Source organism: Sander vitreus, chromosome 1, assembly GCF_031162955.1.
Source record: "Sander vitreus isolate 19-12246 chromosome 1, sanVit1, whole genome shotgun sequence".
Classification (NCBI taxonomy): domain Eukaryota; kingdom Metazoa; phylum Chordata; class Actinopteri; order Perciformes; family Percidae; genus Sander; species Sander vitreus.
Genome location: NC_135855.1, coordinates 12441386 through 12459846, shown reverse-complemented (window position 1 = coordinate 12459846; position 18461 = coordinate 12441386). Strand labels below are relative to the sequence as shown.

Sequence of the window (18461 nt, the reverse complement as noted above, 5' to 3'; positions counted from 1 at the left end):
TTAAGCAATGCCATCTGCATGGTTCAAGGGATGTCGCAGTCCATCTGTCAGTCGGTCTGTAGTAAAAAAAAAAAAATGTCTATCCCAATTTCCCAGAGCCCACGGTGATGTCTTCAAATTGCTTGTTTTGTCCAACCAACAGTCCAAACCCCAAAGATATATGTTTACTATAATATGAGAAAAAAGCAGCAAGTCCTCACATTAGAGAAGCTGGAACCAGCAAATTTAATAAGTTAATAACGCTGATCACACGTAAAACATAGTTCTATCAATACAAGAAGTAGCATTTCTGAGCCACTCTGTACTTGCATTTTGTACTTGCGCGGTGCTAAAATGATTAATCAATTAGTCAATCGACAATAATCCAACTAAAATGGAAGGTGCCTCTGTCCCTTCGATTTTTCCCGACAACCGTTCATCCGATCGACTTCACACGTGACGGGTGTGTGTTGCTGAGGACCCAAGGAAGTGCAGTGTTGAGTGTGAGCTCTTGAGATCTACGGCCTACGGGACATATTTATTAGTAGTGCATTATATACACACGGTGTAGTGTATTGAGAGGGGACCCCTATTAACTGTTACACCGCCGAACGGCATGCTGGGTACCGCTCGCTCGCCATCGTTCGCTACACTACTAGGGCTGGGTGATATGGAGAAAATCAAATATCACAATATTTTTGACCAAATACGTCAATGTCGAGATTGTGGCGATATTGTAGAGTTGACTATTGGTGCTTTCACAAAATATTTACACAAGGAATTTTGATAAATAATCATCAGTAATGTGGATACAATGACTATGAACAATGAAGTCAGTAAAGGCAAATCATAATAAAACAGCTAGAACAGTCTGGTAAGTTCAGAAAATGACTTCACTTTACTGTAATGCAGCCTTTAAAACCAGGAAAAGACAACACTTGCGTCATATCACAATATTAAGATATCCAAAATTTAGGATGATACCTAGTCGCATATGTCGATGTCGATATAATATTGATATATTGCCCAGCCCTGTACACTACATTCAAGAACAGAAGAACATTTCAAGCTTCAGAGACGTAACTTTCCGAATAAGCGCTTTTGTTCCTTGAAATAGCCTGATCCCAAATAGCTAGCTGTAAGCAAATGACGCTTATACTCTAGCATTGCTAGGGGACGCAACTATGTCACGGTAGGTGTACTGCTTAGGACCCAGTGCAGTGTCGAGTGTGAAGTTGTTTGGATTAGTGGTTCTCGAGAAAGCTGCATGTAGCAATACTGAGGCAGCGCAATCGGCGCGTTCTGATCAGGCACGCTTTGAACGGACACCGTCAATCAATGACAACTTGCATAATAGATTTGTTTGTTTAATCGTTTGAGTCAATTAAAGCAACACTAAAGATTCTTTTGCACCTTAAAATAATGTTTCCAAAATCGTTTCATTGGTTCATCAACTCGTTACAGGGTGAAAGGCACTTCTGCGTTCGCTTTGCGGCCCTCTAATCGGCTAAAACCGCAATATGCAAGTTTGCCAGATCGGGTATATTGACAACCAACTGAATATTACTTTTTTTAGCCTTCCCATTCTGAGCGCGTTTCAACTGTTACGCTGGCCGAACCCGAAATTAGCTCTTAGTATCTCCATCGTTTACACGCAGCTGTTCTACCCACTCCAATATTAACTTTGGTCTTGTTGCTTAGCCTGTCGCGTTGTCGTTTTAATTCTCTTTTTCCCTCCCGGCTGGCATTCGCCGCGGTGCCACTGAGTCTAAAAGGGCGAAATGCGGAGGTATGTCCCTCTTTGGCTACGGTATTTTAAAGATGGAGGCGCAACATGGCTGCCGTCATTCGAGCGAGTCGCTCGTATGTATTCTGAATGATTCTGAATGTCAGATTCTACGCTTACGGGAATACTTTGATTAGTTGGAAGTAATTACACATGAATGAGCACATATTTGTGAAAGAACAAAAGGGGGGTTTTTGCTAACAATCAACTCAAAAAATTCACCAAAGCATTTGCAAATAGAAGTATTTGCTTGCTGCCCTTCACGTCTCAACATTGAACACTGAATTATTTTGCTTTTACGGGTGGTCAAACAAAATGAGCAATTATGAGAGATCACTTTAGGCTCTGGCAATTTCAGATGGCACATCATTAGAATGTTTGACCTTTTACATGCTAAACCATTAATTGAAAAACATTTTTTTTTGACAGATTACTAAAATAATGATTTGCAGTCAACTATGCAACAACAACGAAAAGGTTACTGAGGACAACTCTGTTCAGCTTTCGGCAAAGTTCAAGTATTGACAAAGATGGCAAATAATTGTGTTAATGCACATGTTTGTTGTTTGCCAAATGGAAGAGAAGGAAAATGAAAACAAATTCTATTGTTCTAAAATTTTACTTTGGCAGTGGTGCAATGTACGACTTTACTAAAGTACTGTACTTACAGCACAAATTCTAAAATTCCGTTCAACATGAACTTATCCTTTATGTGTGGAGAAGATTCTCCTACTTCTAAAGCTAAATAAACAATTTAAAAAGCTTCTAGTTCCAGCATCACTCAGCTATTCTATTCTCCTTGGCAAGTCATTAGAAGACGTTGCCACAGGCCGAAAGCTGTGCGCCTTTAAGATGAGATTTAGTTTGAGCCCAGTATTGATATAAAGGCATTGTCTAAATCAACTTAAAAGGGAAATGACAGCCTGGCAAGCTAGCAACAAATAGGTGGGATCATTTTTTTCTCATCTTCCCTACAAGTGTAGACTGATCCATTAGCTACTGTCAGGTCTATAAACCCTTAAAAGAGTCAATTGTAACAGAGGGGGAACTGAAAGGCGAAAGGCAGCAGGAGAAAAAAATAAAAAATCAACAAGCCACAGAAAGGGTGGTCAAGCCAGGTAGAGAGAAACAGATGGGAGAAATGCCAGAGAATAGGCAGGTGGATAAACAGTGAAGACAGACAGAGAGATAAGGAGACATAGAGAATAAGATAAATAGAGGACCTCTCCGAGCAGCTCCACATGCAAGTCTTTGAGCGCCACTGTGCCGTCCATGAGCTCCTCCTTCTCCAACAGCAGCATAAACAGACGTCCCTCCATGTCCCCCAGCAAGTAGCGAGAGCCATTGGGGTCCACCCGGTTGTGACAGACGATGGTGCTTTGCTGTAAATGAGAGTGGAACACAAACAAATCATTAAAATAACACTTGCAGTGGAGGAGCTGCAAAAGCTTGTGGAATTACACCAGTGCAGAAGAAGTCTTCATGCTCACCTCATGCATTACTCATATAAATGATATGAGCATGTCCAAGTACAGGCACAGAGGCCTGTCATCACAAGGTTTGGTCTGTTCTTTCTCATTAAGAAACCATACCGCTTCCCCAACGTACAGCTTAAATCTGACTCACAGAGCTACAGACTGTTCAAATTTTAACTGACATGAAAAGCACAGATTAAACAAGGAGGCCTGCCTTCCCGTCAGGACCCCGAGTAGACGACCGGGGGAGCAACACAAAAGGTCCAGAATTATTTATTGTTTGCTTCATGTTTGAGAAAGTACAATTTGAAAGTCGATTACAGATGTAATGTTGACACACAGCACAGGCATATTAATACTGATACAACACTGAATTAGAGCACAACTGATACTGGATTTTTTTAAGGGCAATGCTGATATTAAGGTTTAAAAAGAAATATGAGGATACATTTGCAGATATTCATATTTTCTCATAAGCACATTACATAAAAACGCATGTTGATAAGATTCCTTCAATTTTACGATTGAAGCATTATGAACCAAAACATGTATTGATCAGGGCATTTTACAGTGGAAAAATAACCCGCCAGCGCTCTCTGGAGGACAACTTATGCAACAGCAACACTGTTTCTAAATTACCTGAAATATATCATTTGGTATTTCTGTACTGCCATATCTTGTGACTTATCATCTGACATATATGCTAAAACCAACATATCTGTGATAAGCTAATACTGGCTTCTAATAGCAACTTGGCTGGGATTTATGAGCTCTGCTTATAATGATAGGCTTTTTTTTGATTTTTGTGTGCTCAATGCATATTGGTATTTTATACAATATTATATAAGATATGCTTCCCCAATAAAACTGCACAGCCACTTAAAGGTGCCGTAGGTAGGACTGTGAAGATCCAGGACTTAGCCAAAATATCTCCTATCTCCTAAGCCCCTCCCCCCACAAGGGAGAATGAATGTGTGTGCATGAGCAGTGATTGATACGCAGTTAGACACCTCCCCCCCCCCGATCCTGATTGGTGCATCTGAACAGGGAGCGGTGGATTTTAGCAAATCACACTACAGGCTGTAGGTGGTGCCAGAGGAGCCGGATTTTTTTTTAAATGACCTGCTTCATGTAGTTCTACTGGAACATAGGGTCAGTTTCAGCAAATATGACAGAAAGTTAGTTTTATAAGTCTTACCTACTGCACCTTTAAACAGAGTTAAGTAAGACAATTCTACTGAACCACAAACTATGACAGGAGTAGAACATAACTTCTCTTCTTTTGCTTTCCACTTGAACAAAACTCCCTTGGGATATTGTCAGAGTCACTCTCAGCTTTCAGTCCCGGTTAGATTTGGGCTGCCTGACAACGCAAGCCTAACCCGACTGGCCTAACATGTTTGGGAAAAAAAGCTTTGAGCTTTAAACTGGAGTTCCTGTCTCCACTATAAGCTGGCTAGAACAGTAGTCATGATTGTAATTGTTATAAAAATCACATAGTGTGACTGAGCTTCCTCTACTTTTCCTTCAACAAAAGCTATTGTTATTGCTGTTGTCTACAGTACAAGCCGAGTCAATTTCTCACTTCATCGAACCTTTACAAAACTTCACAATCCTCCTGCCTGTGGTATTGTTAACATCTTCGGTCGAATGGTGGATCTACTTTTATTTTCCCAAACCTCTAGCATCCCTCTCTCGACTGAATGGAAGGTAATTTAGCTTGTTAGATTCAACAAGCGAAAGCAGTCTGCTAGCCCAACATAGACAAGTATTATATGAATTCAGACACATTCAGCAGACCTCCACGCTGGCAGAATGTTGGGTGTCTCACATCTGTTTTTCACTTCTGCGCTCGTGAGCGACAATTTATTAATGAACTGCCAAAAAAATTTTTGTTCTACATCAAAAGGATAGGCTTCGGTTTCCTTGACACGGCAGAAAAGAGTGTGTTTCAGCTGAATACTAATGTTACATTAGGTGTGGGGAGCTTCAGTAAGAGTGGGGTTTCACATGGGGTTTCTTTAAACCAATCACAACCGTCTTTGGTGGCGCTAAGCCCTGGATGCAGTGACTGTGTTTTTGGCAAGGAGATAGCAGAGAAAGGGAGTTACATCCGGAGCATGAGAGACGTGCCGGATGTCAGACTTTATCCCAGCACTGTACATCCGGTAGGCCGGACTAGTCACGTAGCAACAACCCACTAACTCTTTCCCACCTCCCCAAGACCTGCTGAGCAATGATGTAGCAATGCTACTGTGGAAACAGAGTTGTAACAGAGACATGACAGTGCAGGCAGTTTGGGGCTTTTAATGATCAATCAGCAGGACACAGATATGAGCCAGGAAACAACAGTGACATAACAGTAGGCTTCAGTTGCAGCTAAACAACACGCGACACTTGATGGGTGCTTAGTCTGGCTGGGCGATATGGACCAAAAATCCTATCTTGGTATTTTTCGGCTGAATGACAATACACGATATACATCTCGGTATTTTCTACAACGTGGGCCAAGCGAAGTCAAAGCCACATGTGAGATGTCACACGCACTTTTATTAAAACGAATATCAAAACGGGTGAAATGGATAGAAAGTTGGATATTGAATTCCAAAATGACCAAGTCAATCAGAAAAAAAAAGCATTAAATCAATCAGCCCTATATCAGACTGATAGGTTAGTTATCAACACAGCCAACAACTCTAGCAAAGACATTTTTTTTTCTTTTTTTTTTTTAAATCATGAAGACATAACAAAGCTGTGTAACTCTAAATCAGAAGCTATTACATCTGAACAACTTGAAATGTTCGTTCCAAAATTTATGAGACCATGGTACCAAAAAGCAGCGCAACCGTGATAGAACATTCTCTAATTATAGAAGCAGCCTTGAGATTTGTTAAATGTGAGCGGAGCAGTACAGCAACTTGAGCTAAAGTCACCATCCAGCAGTTCTAAACCTGTCTTTCAATGTCCCTTTACATCAACACAAGGTTCTTTACAAATCAACTCTAACAAGTACACCTCAGGGTCTCCTAAATGTAGCAAAATGAGTATTAATATGTTCACATAATAGAAATTCTGATGGCTACTTTTGCTACCAACATTTTTATTTTACTTCATTCAAAGAGCTACGCACAAAACCTCTGTTTAACTAGACAAAACTTTACTGGAGCTTCTCATACCAACTGAACTAACAATTCACTGCTTTGTATTAAAATGATAAAACTCGGATCCTAACGACCAATAGGAAACATGGCAAAACATGGCAACATAGATACGAATAGAAACAAATGACGGTGCCTTGCCTTAACTCTGCAAGTAACGTTACTTTGTTTCTACAGAATTGTTACTATAAGTTGGGACCCAACAGTATGGAACGCACTTATATAATAAAAATGTTCATTGTTATTACAAACCCGTTCAATCATCATGCCAGTAGGATGCTTTGCTTTAAATGAGGCTCATGTACTTGTCGCTATGCAGCCTTCCCTGCAGAGCTGGTAGCTTTACATGAAATGGGGCTAAAGATCTGTCATTTGCGTTACCTCCCAATTACGAAAGGAGAAAAAAAAAAAAAACAACATTGCTAACATACAGTCACAATATGATTACACTATGAAAGTAACATTATTCTTGGTGTGTTACAAGACACAATGTAAATCAATTCTACACTATAAAATATTGGGCTACACTTTACTTGAAGGAATCTACGTAAGAGTGACATGACACTGTCATGAACGTGTCATAAACATTATAAACAAGTCATAAACGTTTATGACATAATGCTTCTTTTAGTAAGTGTCATTTGGTTTTTGTCATGACAAGTTAGGGTTAGAGTTATGGTTAGGGTTATGGTTAGGGTTCATGTGTCATGACTGTGTCATGACAGTGTCATGTGTTCATGACAGTGTCGTGTCACTCTTATGTAGATACCTTCAAGTAAAGGGTTACCAAATATTGCAACTGAATGACGAATAATATCGAAAGCGGGAGGGTTTAGAAAGACAACTAAATATTGTACTTTTTAAAATGAAACCGATGACAAAAACAGAGCATTATCAACAGCCATTATTTGACGTCTTTACCTTGATAGTAGGTGGTGCAATGGCCAAGTATTTATCTCCATTGTGGTAGGTGATGGACTCTTGTCCTATGATTATAGCTCCACCAAATGGCTCTGGCACTAAAATACAAGCACAAAAGCAAGAAAGTCAGGGCTAGATTTGTACAATTTCGGGAGCAAACATATGACACAGAGTATGTTCTAAACAGGTATGAGCAGTGCTGAAATAAATAATATTTTCATAATCAATTCATCAATTACACTTATATTTTCAATTCATCTACAATACAGTGGGTTCTGAGAGGAGAGTAAAGCATCAAATATACATGAAATAGGTTTTCTATTGTGGAAGACGGATGTGCTGTGGTTTAGAATGTTTTTAATAACTCTTACCATCTAATGCAAAAGATAAAAATCTAAATCATCCCTTCATAACTGCTTGTTTTAGTTTGATTAATTGGGTAAAAGTCATTTTTATCAGGTCTTTCTTTAAAATTAAAATAAATGAGTAAAATCCAGATAGAAAACAATTCTACTACTAAAATCCAGGTAGAATTCAGATGATACAAATATCATTAGCAGTGCTTCTGTTGATTTACTAATTGATGAATTGATTATGTCAGTAATGTGCACAGTATATGCTCCGATTACCCGGGATGACCATAGATGCCTCAGCTTCCACATTCTCCTGTTTCCAGGGGCCCTTGCTGAACTCCTTCTCCCTCAGAGAAACCTCGTAGGTCTTCACATGGCGTCCCTGGGGGTCCTACCATACACAACAGGACACCATGTTACATCTTCAAAGAAATGTCTTGAATGAGGACAATACTAAATCAAGTTTAGGTTCCCTGTGGAGTTTTTGGACTTCTAGAAGCACTATGGAGCATTTTTTATGTGCGGGTCTGTTTTTTGTGTTCAGGTGCAAGATTCCACTGATCAACAAGGGGCAGTAACACGGCAAGATATGCTGTAATGTGCCAACAAAGGCAGAAGAAGACTGCAAGCTAGTAAACATGGAACAATGCCGGATTTTAAATACTTAAAAGGTCCAATGTGTGGGAATTTCTCCCATCTAGCGTTGAGATCATATATTGCAATCAACCACGCAATTCAAAGTACGTATTACAGCTACGGTAGCCTTCACGCTTTTTTCAGATGACGCCGGTCTCTTGCTCTTTTCAATATCCTTTTTTCTTTTTCTGGGCCAAGAAGAAGACTCCTGTTCCTGAAATTTGGATTTTGAATACGTGTGGCCCTCCATGTTTCCTTCTTCAAACTCGCCGGGGCCGGGAAGCGACGATACCCGTTAGCAGCATTAGCGGCACCTGTGAGTTTATCATGTGACAGCGAAAACGCGAAAGGCGGAGCAGTATGTCCTGTATGTCCCTTACCGGCTAATGTATTTCGAGATGGCGCATGAATATGGAGCGTCTACCCCAGTTCATGCGAATGCAAATGTGAAATTTCAAGCCGAAAGGAATACTTGGAATTGATGGTGGTGGTAAATATTCATGAAAAAGGACAGGTTTGTGAACGGGCAACACAGATTTTGATAATGAACAACTAAACACGTTACACACTGGAGCTTTTTAAAAAAAAAAAAAAAAACAGCTTTGCAAAGTTCATGTCATATGTCAATTTTACTGTTGGTAATGTGATGAGGACGGAATAGAGCATAGAAATGTCTGTTTGGAGTGTGAGAAGATTTCCGTTCGGAATTACGTAATGAAATCGCCTAGGCCTTCAGGTAATGCATGTATAATGTAGCCTCAATTTCAAGGCAACCTCAGTGATTTGACCGCGATTAACCAAACGCACACACACGATATCAACTGGCTAGTTATCCTCCAGACAGCGACGGACGTCGTCTCTTTTTCTCTCTCTCTCTTTTCCGCCGGGTGGCGCGCGGCGGTGTGAAGCGCATGTCCGCGACAGAGTCTGGGAACTTTAGACAACATAGGGAACGAAACGGGAGCGGGATGGGATTCTTTCTCTCGGGATTTTGCAGGACAGGATTTTTTTTGGGGGCGGCAGTCGCGTGATCGGGATATGACGGGAGTATTTTCATGGGCTTGGGATGGGAGCGACAATTGATTCCCGTGTCATCCTCTAACACACAATGCGTTTTGGTGAGTAGTGCAGAACGTAAACACAACATGTGACTGATTACAGGAAAACTCCACAGGGACAACTTGACCATTAAACTGTTGTCATACAATATTTCACTATCACTACGTCACTATACAATACGTCTCTCCTATACCCTTAAACACGCAATCCCACATCGGGTACCACTCCTTCTGCAGTACCTGGTAGATGAAGCAGACGGTTGGGGCCTGGCAGCCATACAGGAAGTGAACATCGATGACCTGCAGCTCCTCCAGTCTGATGTTGAAGGCCTTGAGCTCACGGTTGTCCCGGTCCAATGGGATCACCTTGAACAACCCGTCATACAGCCGCAGGCCAATCATACGGCATTCTGGGTCTACGATTCCGATGATACCCGTTTCCGATGGACGCCCGATACGATCCTGCAAAAGAGCATTTGACTTAGAAACGTTTGAGGTCAGCAGGACACGTCAGACAAAAATAAATAAATCACATTTGGTGTGTTCTCAGGCTGCTGTTAAATAGCTAGTAAACCTTTATCAGCTCTTTATACTTTGAAATGAGACCTACGAATTCCACAACTCCTCTGATATAAACCCTATTAAGGAAATGAATGCCACTGACATGTTAAATAAAATAGACCCATTTAAATGACAGCATATTCTAATAACATTTGTCATAAATGCAAAATAAGACTGTGCACAGCTTTTGTCTGAATTTAAAGTTTGAGTAATAAGGGTGTTGTATAGATATCAAGAGTGAACTTATTAAAAATAATAATGAATTGCTTATTGCAATCATGTCCATTGAGGAGATATTAGAATACAGTGAATTTCAGGAATCATGTTTGTATTGCAGGCTCACCTGGACATTGCCGTGGGCACGAGTGATGATGTCAATGCTCTCCCCGTTCTGTTTGTATTCTAGGATGCAGGCGTTGTACTTGGATGTGAGAATGAACAGCAGGTCCTTGCTCTCACCCTGAACAAATGGAAGAAAAGAAAAGAAAAAAAAAAAAAAAAGTAATCTAAGCTCAAACATGCAGAGGCCTGCTTTCAATTTAATTCCACCAGCCTAATTAGTAGGGGCAGCATGACCGGCCTATGAATCCACTGCACAGTCAACAGCAACTATTTTTTTTTCTAGCCAAGATTTATAATTTAACGACTTCTCAGGATGTGTCCGTTTTTTCTTTTTCAAATTTCTGTAATTAAGTTAACAACATACTATTGCAGTTTTTCCACTGCGTGATACGGTATGACTCGACGCGCTCTTTTTTTTGGTTTTCCATTAGCAAAAGTTGTGGATAGTACCTGGCACTTTTTTTTGGTACCACCTTGGTCGAGGTTCCAAGCGAGCTGAGCCGATGGCTATCAGTTTAGAATCCCGCCTAAAACTGTGGGGGTAATATCAATTCAATTCAATTGTATTTATAGTATCAAATCATAACAAGAGTTATCTCAAGACACTTTACAGATAGAGTAGGTCTAGACCACACTCTATTTACATTTTACACAAATTTACAAAGACCCAACTATTCCAGTAATTCCCCCAAGAGTATTTAGTGCGACAGTGGCGAGGAAAAACTCCCTTACAGGGAGAAACCTCGGGTGGTGAGGAAAACTTCCTTTTTAGGGGCATAGGGGAAACCTCGGACAGACCCAAGCTCTTGGTAGGCGGTGTCCGACGGTGCCGGTTGGGGGTGTCGCAGTGGAAAACGAAAGAGAAAAGTACCGGTACCAAAAACGTGAGTCGAGTCGAGCAGAGCCATACCATACAGTGGAAAGGCAGCATAACTGGCACAGACATCTGCCAGGAACAACAGAGAACATTCAACAGGAGAATCCTTATAATCAAATAAGCGTTTCATTTTCCAAACTGTAAAATGTTCACCCGAAAACAAAATTTAAAAGAGAATTAAGGAACAATATAGACTAGAAATATATTTGACATGTTTTGGCCTTATTTCTTGGGGAAATGTATGTGCATTCTGTCTCAAATACGTTTTTTTTTAAAAACTTGTCCACGGTGCAACAAAAAAAATACAAACAGATCTTCAGTGAGACAAACTAGTTGACCAGTTATCCCAACAGCCCACCAACTAGTTCATTTTAAGAAATGTTTACATATTGCTACCGACTGCACACACCCACAACCCTTACCTTTGGCCTGAAGAGCTCCATGACAGCAATCTTTCCATACATGCCCACCTCCTTGACGGGCCTCAGCCCCTCGGCTGTCACCACATAGATCTCCAACCGTGTGTTTTTAGCTATGAGCAGATTGAGGTCTTCAGCAGAGGTGAAGTGACCTGGAGACACACCAACATTTGTAACATGTTAATTACACGGTTGATGAGGTAAGAGCAGCGGAGTAAAAGATGACTAAAAAGCAGGGGTGTCGCCTCGATGCATCGCGATGCAGACCTAGGCGATTCTGCATCGATGCAGTGACAGACCATAATCGATTATTGCCTACTGATGTTACTTGTTGATTTTCCAGTCACTCCTGTCTGTTGTGTTCAGACTCCGCTACATTCAGTTAGTGTCTTTTTTAAGGTCAGATACAATAAAAAGGGAAGTTCATTCTTGAATTTGATGAAAACCACGCGTAGCAGTATATAATAATATTGATGAGGTGATGCACCGCGATATTGAATCAATTTGAATCGTTAACAGGATATTCTTAATTGAATCGAATCGTGAGACCAGTGAAGATTGACACCCGTACTACATGTGAACGTTGTCTTGCTTTTCTCTGGTTCACATCATTATAGTATTGTAGAATAGTATAGTAAATACAATACTTTTAGACAAAAAAAGATTATTTTAATACATCACAGGTAGGGCCTCAGGTACTTTATGATGAGGGTTATTATTTTTGACTGTTCATAGGCTGACATAGTAAATTGAAGTCCTAACTAATGCAACAATCTATAGAGAAAATAATTGTTAGTTACCACCCTAGTCTAAATATCTTTTAGAAGCACCAATGAGCATGCCCCAAATATCGCCACACTATAAGAAAATGGGATTTTTGATGTCAATATTTCTGTCAGGTCCCATTCCTGTTATTTGTCTACTTTTTTTTTACATGTGATTATAGACTAAACCAGGCTCATTTCACTCAACTAGATTCATGATTCAAGATGCTTATTGTCACTCCGGTTATACCATATTGCTAAATAGCCTCTGTATGCATTTATCACGCAGTTTGGAATAGCTGCGCCGTGTTATGTTTGTCAGCAAGAGAAAACGCATTTTGATCTGGGGTAACGAGAACCAAACTAGGCACGACAACAGCTAACGTTAGATCCAAAAGAAGAACTGACGAAAGGTTCACCGGATCGTTACGTGCGTTAGAACAAACAGGACATAAACAGATAAGAGACGTGTGTGTCAAGACTTGCATACAGGCGAGTATGCCTAGAATAGCAAGTAAACATTTGACTTAGCAAATCAATAGCTAGCTGCTACTACAGGCCTGTCTGGAGCACTTTACTTGCAGCGCGGGAGCATAGCTAGCACGCAGGTGGCAAATGTCCAACCACTGCACAACTGCAAAGAAAAACAAACAGCGGATATTTACCTGTGATGCAGGCATTGACTGCCGTAGGTTTCTGAGCTGTTACCACGTAGTTGTACGACATTTTTGACAACAACAAAAGACAAACACCAGGTAGTGTTTTAATCCAACACAAGTTACAAAATCATTGATAATAAAACTTCCGGAAGTAGTTAGCTGAGCCGTTTAGGCATAGGGCATAACGGCAGCGAAAGAGCGGATACTCTGAGTTAGAGCGCCCCCTCTGTCGTGGAGGCTATTGGTTTCAATGATTAAACTACTCGGTAGTGGAAAGTAACTCAGTACATTTACTCAAGTAGCCTACTAAGCTAATAATTCTGAGGTACTTGTACTTCACTTGAGTATTTCTATTTTCTGCAACTGTATACTTATACTCCACTATTATTCAGACGGAAGTATTGTCCTTTTTATTCCAATAAACCCAAAAGTCCTACAGGATTTTCATCTTTTCCAATAGAAATCTTTAGGATTACATTCCTATACATTTCTAGTACATGTCTTTGAGTTGACCTGTTAAGGATAACACTCTTCTTAACTATATTAAACTATCCAGAAGGCCTACATACTTGGTTGAATGATTACTACAATTTAATGTTCACGAAAAAAACGTTATTAAAAGGGCAGAATCTGGCAACAATGAACGCAGAAATAATGTATTATGTTATTTTGTTTGTTGCTTTATTCCTTCGTTTTGTTTGTTGTTATTTTCTACTCCTAGGAGGCTAGTGTTATTTTATTGTTTGTTTTATCATTTCGTTTTTTACAGTATGAAAACCATTGAAACTGCTTGTCTGCCTATTTGAGATTCTACTTGAACGCAACACCATGTATAGCGCTGTTGCCATGGAAACGTGACTCTGTGGCTGTGGTGGATCCAAAGAAAAAAGCCACCAAGGCTCAAAACATTACAAGTCTACACAATGGAGACTCCTGAAAATAATGCAGAAACAAGCTTGAATATAAAAGTAACTGTCATCCGTGGAAATAACCTGGTAAGCTCGTTCAAAGTTGGCTAGTTAGTATAATAAAAGTGAAGAACTTCACACAATTGCTAACTAGCTAGCTAACTAACGTTAGCTATTTAACTTAACGTTACCTTGATTTACGTGGCTAACCAACGGCTAGCTAGAGCAACAGAAGTGCGCTTAACGCGTGTTGTATGAATGTGCATTTTATCTTTAAGTTTAGCTAGCTAGTTAGCTAAATAAACAAAAACGACAAAAAGTTAACACCAAACAATGTTGTTGAATAATGTGTCTAAATAATGCCATGAGAGATGGGTCATGTTTAGCTAACCCTCCTGTTGTCCTCGGGTCGAATTTGACCCATTTTCAAAAAGTTTATTTCAACCAAATTGTAAAAAAAAAAAAAAAAAAAACGTGGATGGTTCCATACAACTAGTAAAGTAAATTATGAATTCACTACTTGTTGTATTCAATTTTATGGCATTTGGAAAAAAAATGAAAAAAGAACGTTGAAAAAATCGACAAAAACATTGGATAAAAGTGAGAAAAAAAAACGCTGAAAAAAGTGCCGAAAAAGAAGACCAAAACGTTGACAAAAAAAGTTTTAATTTTAAATTTTGACCCAGAAAAACTAAAAGTTGCTTGTTGGTCGACGGGAAGACAACACGAGGGGGGTTAACGTTAGACACCACAATTAAATGATTAACGTTAATTGTTTAAATTATTCTTTATTTTATTTCGCAAAGACTTAATGTTAGTTACGGTAACGTTATTAGTATTAGTTGTATTAGTACATTTACCAGTGGGGGGGAAAACTACTCACAAATTTCACTTAGTAAACGGTCTAGCTGAGGCTGAGAAGGTGTGTGGATGACAGTATCCACCTGATGTTATTCTGCTTTTTTCTCTTTTCAGCAAGGGAAAAAAGCAGACAGCTTCCAGAGTTTTCTGCAGGTTGAAGTGTATGGTAATGTGCTGAAAGAGTCAGATAAGAAGCAGGTCGACCCTGTGGAGCAGCGTGTTGAATATGACTTTGCCTGCAGCTTCCACTGCCCCAATAACACTCAGGCTCTCAGTGACATCGCCAATAAACCCATCATATGTAAGTTGAGTTTGAAAATGTTGTTCTGTCTCTTGCTATCTGACATAACTGACAGTGGAGCTAACCAGCATCTGTACAGTGTCTGAACATATAGTTTCACTCTGTCTCATCTTTAAACTTTTTTGCTGTGGCTCCCTGTAAATTGGCCACTAGCATCTCTCTTATAGCCACACATAGCTGGTTATGTCCACATGATACACCAACCAAAAATTGGTACACATTCAAGAACGATGAAAATACTTCCATCATGGCGCGTGTGCATGTAAGTCCATGTGGCTGTGAAAAATATAATGTAATTGAACTGAATTATTGTAAGTTTTTGTTGCCCTGGCTAGCTATTTTCATTTATTTTTGCTGTTATGTTTCAGAAGAACTGGCTTAATTGGGAAAAATAGCCTTCAGACGTTAAAATTACCAGATTTTGCTGCAATTTTGTTGTTAGGCTATGGTGAAATTGATGACAGAATTATTAAAAGGTTTGTCAAACATCAGAAACTTATTCTGTGCAGGTAAACTGCCTTGACACAGCAGGTCTAGTCCCCTGAATCACCAAAATAATTTGAGTATTGTGACAAGTCTACTTCAGCTTAGACTGAAACAATTATCACTAACTAATTTAATTACACTGGTGGTGATTTCCTCACTGGTGAACGAACAGAGAGGAAGACCCGAAGTCTTCACGGCTGTCAGTGCAGCCCTCAGTTTTCACAGCACTGTTTAAAGTGAATGATTTTGTTGTGGTCAGTGACGGTGAGAGAGTTCCTGCCTGAGGAGAAGAAAGCTGAGGCGAAGACACCAGTGCTGGGCCAAGCTGTGGTCGACCTACTGCCGCTGCTACAAGGTACTGTTGTACCTGTCAGAAATCATATGTTTTTATATTGTAATATGTCAATGTGTTTTTTTTCCCCAAACATCAGTTTCTTTATGTGGAGGTCAGATCAACAAAAATTGACTTCAAAGAGCTTTCCTTCCAGGGCAGGACTTTCACTGTTGGAATGATTTTCTCTTCTGTCTTCAGGTCAGTGCAGCTTCTCGTCAACAGTCCCACTGAACCCAGTGACCTCCCAGGACTCCAGCACCAAGGTTAGTTGGTTATAATGACATAACAATAATATCATTCACTTATTGTCAGGGGCACGTCTACGACGTTTCAATTCCGGGATTGTTCAGGTGCCGCCGGAAATTCCGGATGTCTGCCGGATGTCCCTCATTTTTGGCCTGATGTCCCTCACCCTGTGCTTTCTTTGTGTTGGCATTATAACTCTGGTGGATTTCTGAGGACTACTAACTTAACTGCTCCTCAGATCTCTGCAGGGTAAATCCAGACAGCTAGCTAGACTATCTGTCCAATCTGAGTTTCCTGTTGCACGACTAAAACAACTTTTGAACGTACACATGTTCCACCAAAACAAGTTCCTTCCCGAGGCTTTTTTGCCGAGGCACAGTTGCTCCGTCTGGTGCTTAGCGCCACCCAAGACAATTGTGATTGGTTGAAAGAAATGCCAATAAACCAGAGCATGTTTTTCCTCCCATCCCGAAATGCTGCGTGGACTAACCAGACCCTCCTCCGCTGCTCTGTGGGCCGCTCAGACCCTAAATACATGGTAGTTGTTTCTTCCAGATTTCTTAATCAGTGAATATTCTACAATCACAGAACAGCCTGAATGTGGAGACAGCAGTTAGAGCCAGACAGAAGCAGGTGGCCAGCCAAGTCATTTTAAAGTCGAAGAGGAAGGTAATCCCATCAACTCACTAGGGCTGGGACAGTTTTAGTTTGGGTGAATATTTGACCTCCAACATGTCAGCAAGTGACGCCTTTTACTGTCATATAGAAAAGCTCTCCAGTCCTCTAATCACACCTGCTCACAGTGGGCTGCAGTGCAGGTATCTCAACCATATCATTTGGCATTTATGACAAATATGACAAATATTAAAGTACTTATAGTAATTGTAAAAAGAAAGGCAGCACAGGACAACAATCGTCGACTAGAGGCCAGTATCTTTAAACATGGGTTTTAGACCAAAAACAAAATTGCTCAATACTTTCCCACCAGTGTTTGAAAAAAACACTTTGAACATCAGGGCAAGAAACCTATGGCACATTTTACAGCCTTTTACTTAACTATGGCATTTGCGGAAAACGTACTGAAACAGTTTATAAATAAAACGTGAATGTGCCTTATGATTTCGCCCCCTTTAGCCGCCGACCCTGGATGTGTGTGTTAGTGTGTCCAATCCAGTGCTGTCTGAGGCTGAACTCTCAGCCTCCAACCTGCTGAGGGTAACCATGGAGACAGCCTACTCCATCCCTGAGTCATGGATGCTGCAGTCTGGCCCTGCCCCTACTCCTTGCACGTTCACTGCTGCCCTGGAGGTCCCGCTTGATGCACACGTGAGTGTTAAACTGTGCTCTTCATGTAGCTTCTTTAAGCTATTTTACTGAACAGAACCAATCACAGGCATATCCTATTTAGTTTGTACCTTTTTTAGTACAATAGTACTAGTAGTGTTAAATCAAAATGAAACAGAAAACAAATGCTGCCCCATTCAGACCAATTTCAAATCTGAATCCTTCCAGAGCGAAGGATTTTAACAGTGTGGCTGTACAATTCCTCTGACTCCCAGAACAATCAGGTGCTGGTATTCTGTGAGGGGCAGCTGAAGGCAGGGGGGCAGAGGGAGGAAATAGGCCGACAGAAGAAGAGGCCCCATCAGGCCCTGCTGGTCCCAGGGAACCACTTCCTGCCTGATGCCTTTTTCCAGGCAGAGTCCATGGAACAGGAGGACGGTGAGCTGAATGGCTTGGAGGTAACTGCAAATGTGGCCTGCACCTGCTGCCAACTGTGTTAGCTGGAATGCCTTGGTGCATTGATAGATTTTGCGGTATGGCATATTACTGTCACTAACTATGAAAATATGAAACTGCGTGAAAGTGAGGGATGTCTAATGAATGCCTTTTATTTAATAGACATGACCAGACTAATGACTAGTGACTAATAATATGAGAAGTTTAAGTGCCTTAAAAATATTTGAAGTAGGAAAAGTAAGTTGACCTTAGTAGCATATGTCAAACTGTTGAAAATTGGAACATTTAAAATGATTCAAATTTCTAGTTACACAGGGCTGAAAGTCTCACTGTTCCTACAGGACTGGGAGTTTCGTAATGAGGCAGAGACCACGAAGAATAGGGTGAGCTGGGACACAGAGATGTGCTGCTTCCTGGATGCAGGAGGAACTGCCAGGTCAGCTACACACACATCCCACTCCTCCTCCTCCTCCTCCTCCTTTCTGACCAGTGCATTTCAGGCCAAATGGAAAGGAAATCAGGGAGTCACAGAAGTCACCGATCTTTTTACTAATTTGACCTGAGGCCCATGCAATACACCTGGGATTTTGTGATCTG

At 40.6% G+C, this 18461-nt stretch overlaps 2 protein-coding genes across 2 annotated transcripts in view; one reads left to right on the top strand and one right to left on the bottom strand.

The window, feature by feature from the left end:
• The window catches only part of ddb1 (damage-specific DNA binding protein 1), a 52181-nt gene extending 39015 nt beyond the window's left edge, over positions 1–13166 (bottom strand). Inside the window, exons 1-7 of the mRNA XM_078267572.1 lie at positions 12995–13166; positions 11569–11717; positions 10271–10387; positions 9607–9828; positions 7949–8063; positions 7320–7417; positions 2989–3147 (exon numbers count right to left, since the gene is read on the bottom strand). Coding sequence (XP_078123698.1) covers positions 2989–3147; positions 7320–7417; positions 7949–8063; positions 9607–9828; positions 10271–10387; positions 11569–11717; positions 12995–13055 — 921 coding nt within the window. The 5' untranslated portion in view covers positions 13056–13166. The remainder of the gene's footprint in view (positions 1–2988; positions 3148–7319; positions 7418–7948; positions 8064–9606; positions 9829–10270; positions 10388–11568; positions 11718–12994) is intronic.
• A 745-nt stretch (positions 13167–13911) lies between these two features.
• The window catches only part of LOC144522054 (cilia- and flagella-associated protein 70-like), a 16085-nt gene continuing 11535 nt past the window's right edge, over positions 13912–18461 (top strand). The window contains exons 1-8 of the mRNA XM_078256827.1: positions 13912–13983; positions 14872–15058; positions 15804–15899; positions 16077–16141; positions 16713–16793; positions 17259–17450; positions 17684–17866; positions 18206–18300. Of these exons, the coding sequence (XP_078112953.1) occupies positions 13912–13983; positions 14872–15058; positions 15804–15899; positions 16077–16141; positions 16713–16793; positions 17259–17450; positions 17684–17866; positions 18206–18300 (971 nt within the window). The remainder of the gene's footprint in view (positions 13984–14871; positions 15059–15803; positions 15900–16076; positions 16142–16712; positions 16794–17258; positions 17451–17683; positions 17867–18205; positions 18301–18461) is intronic.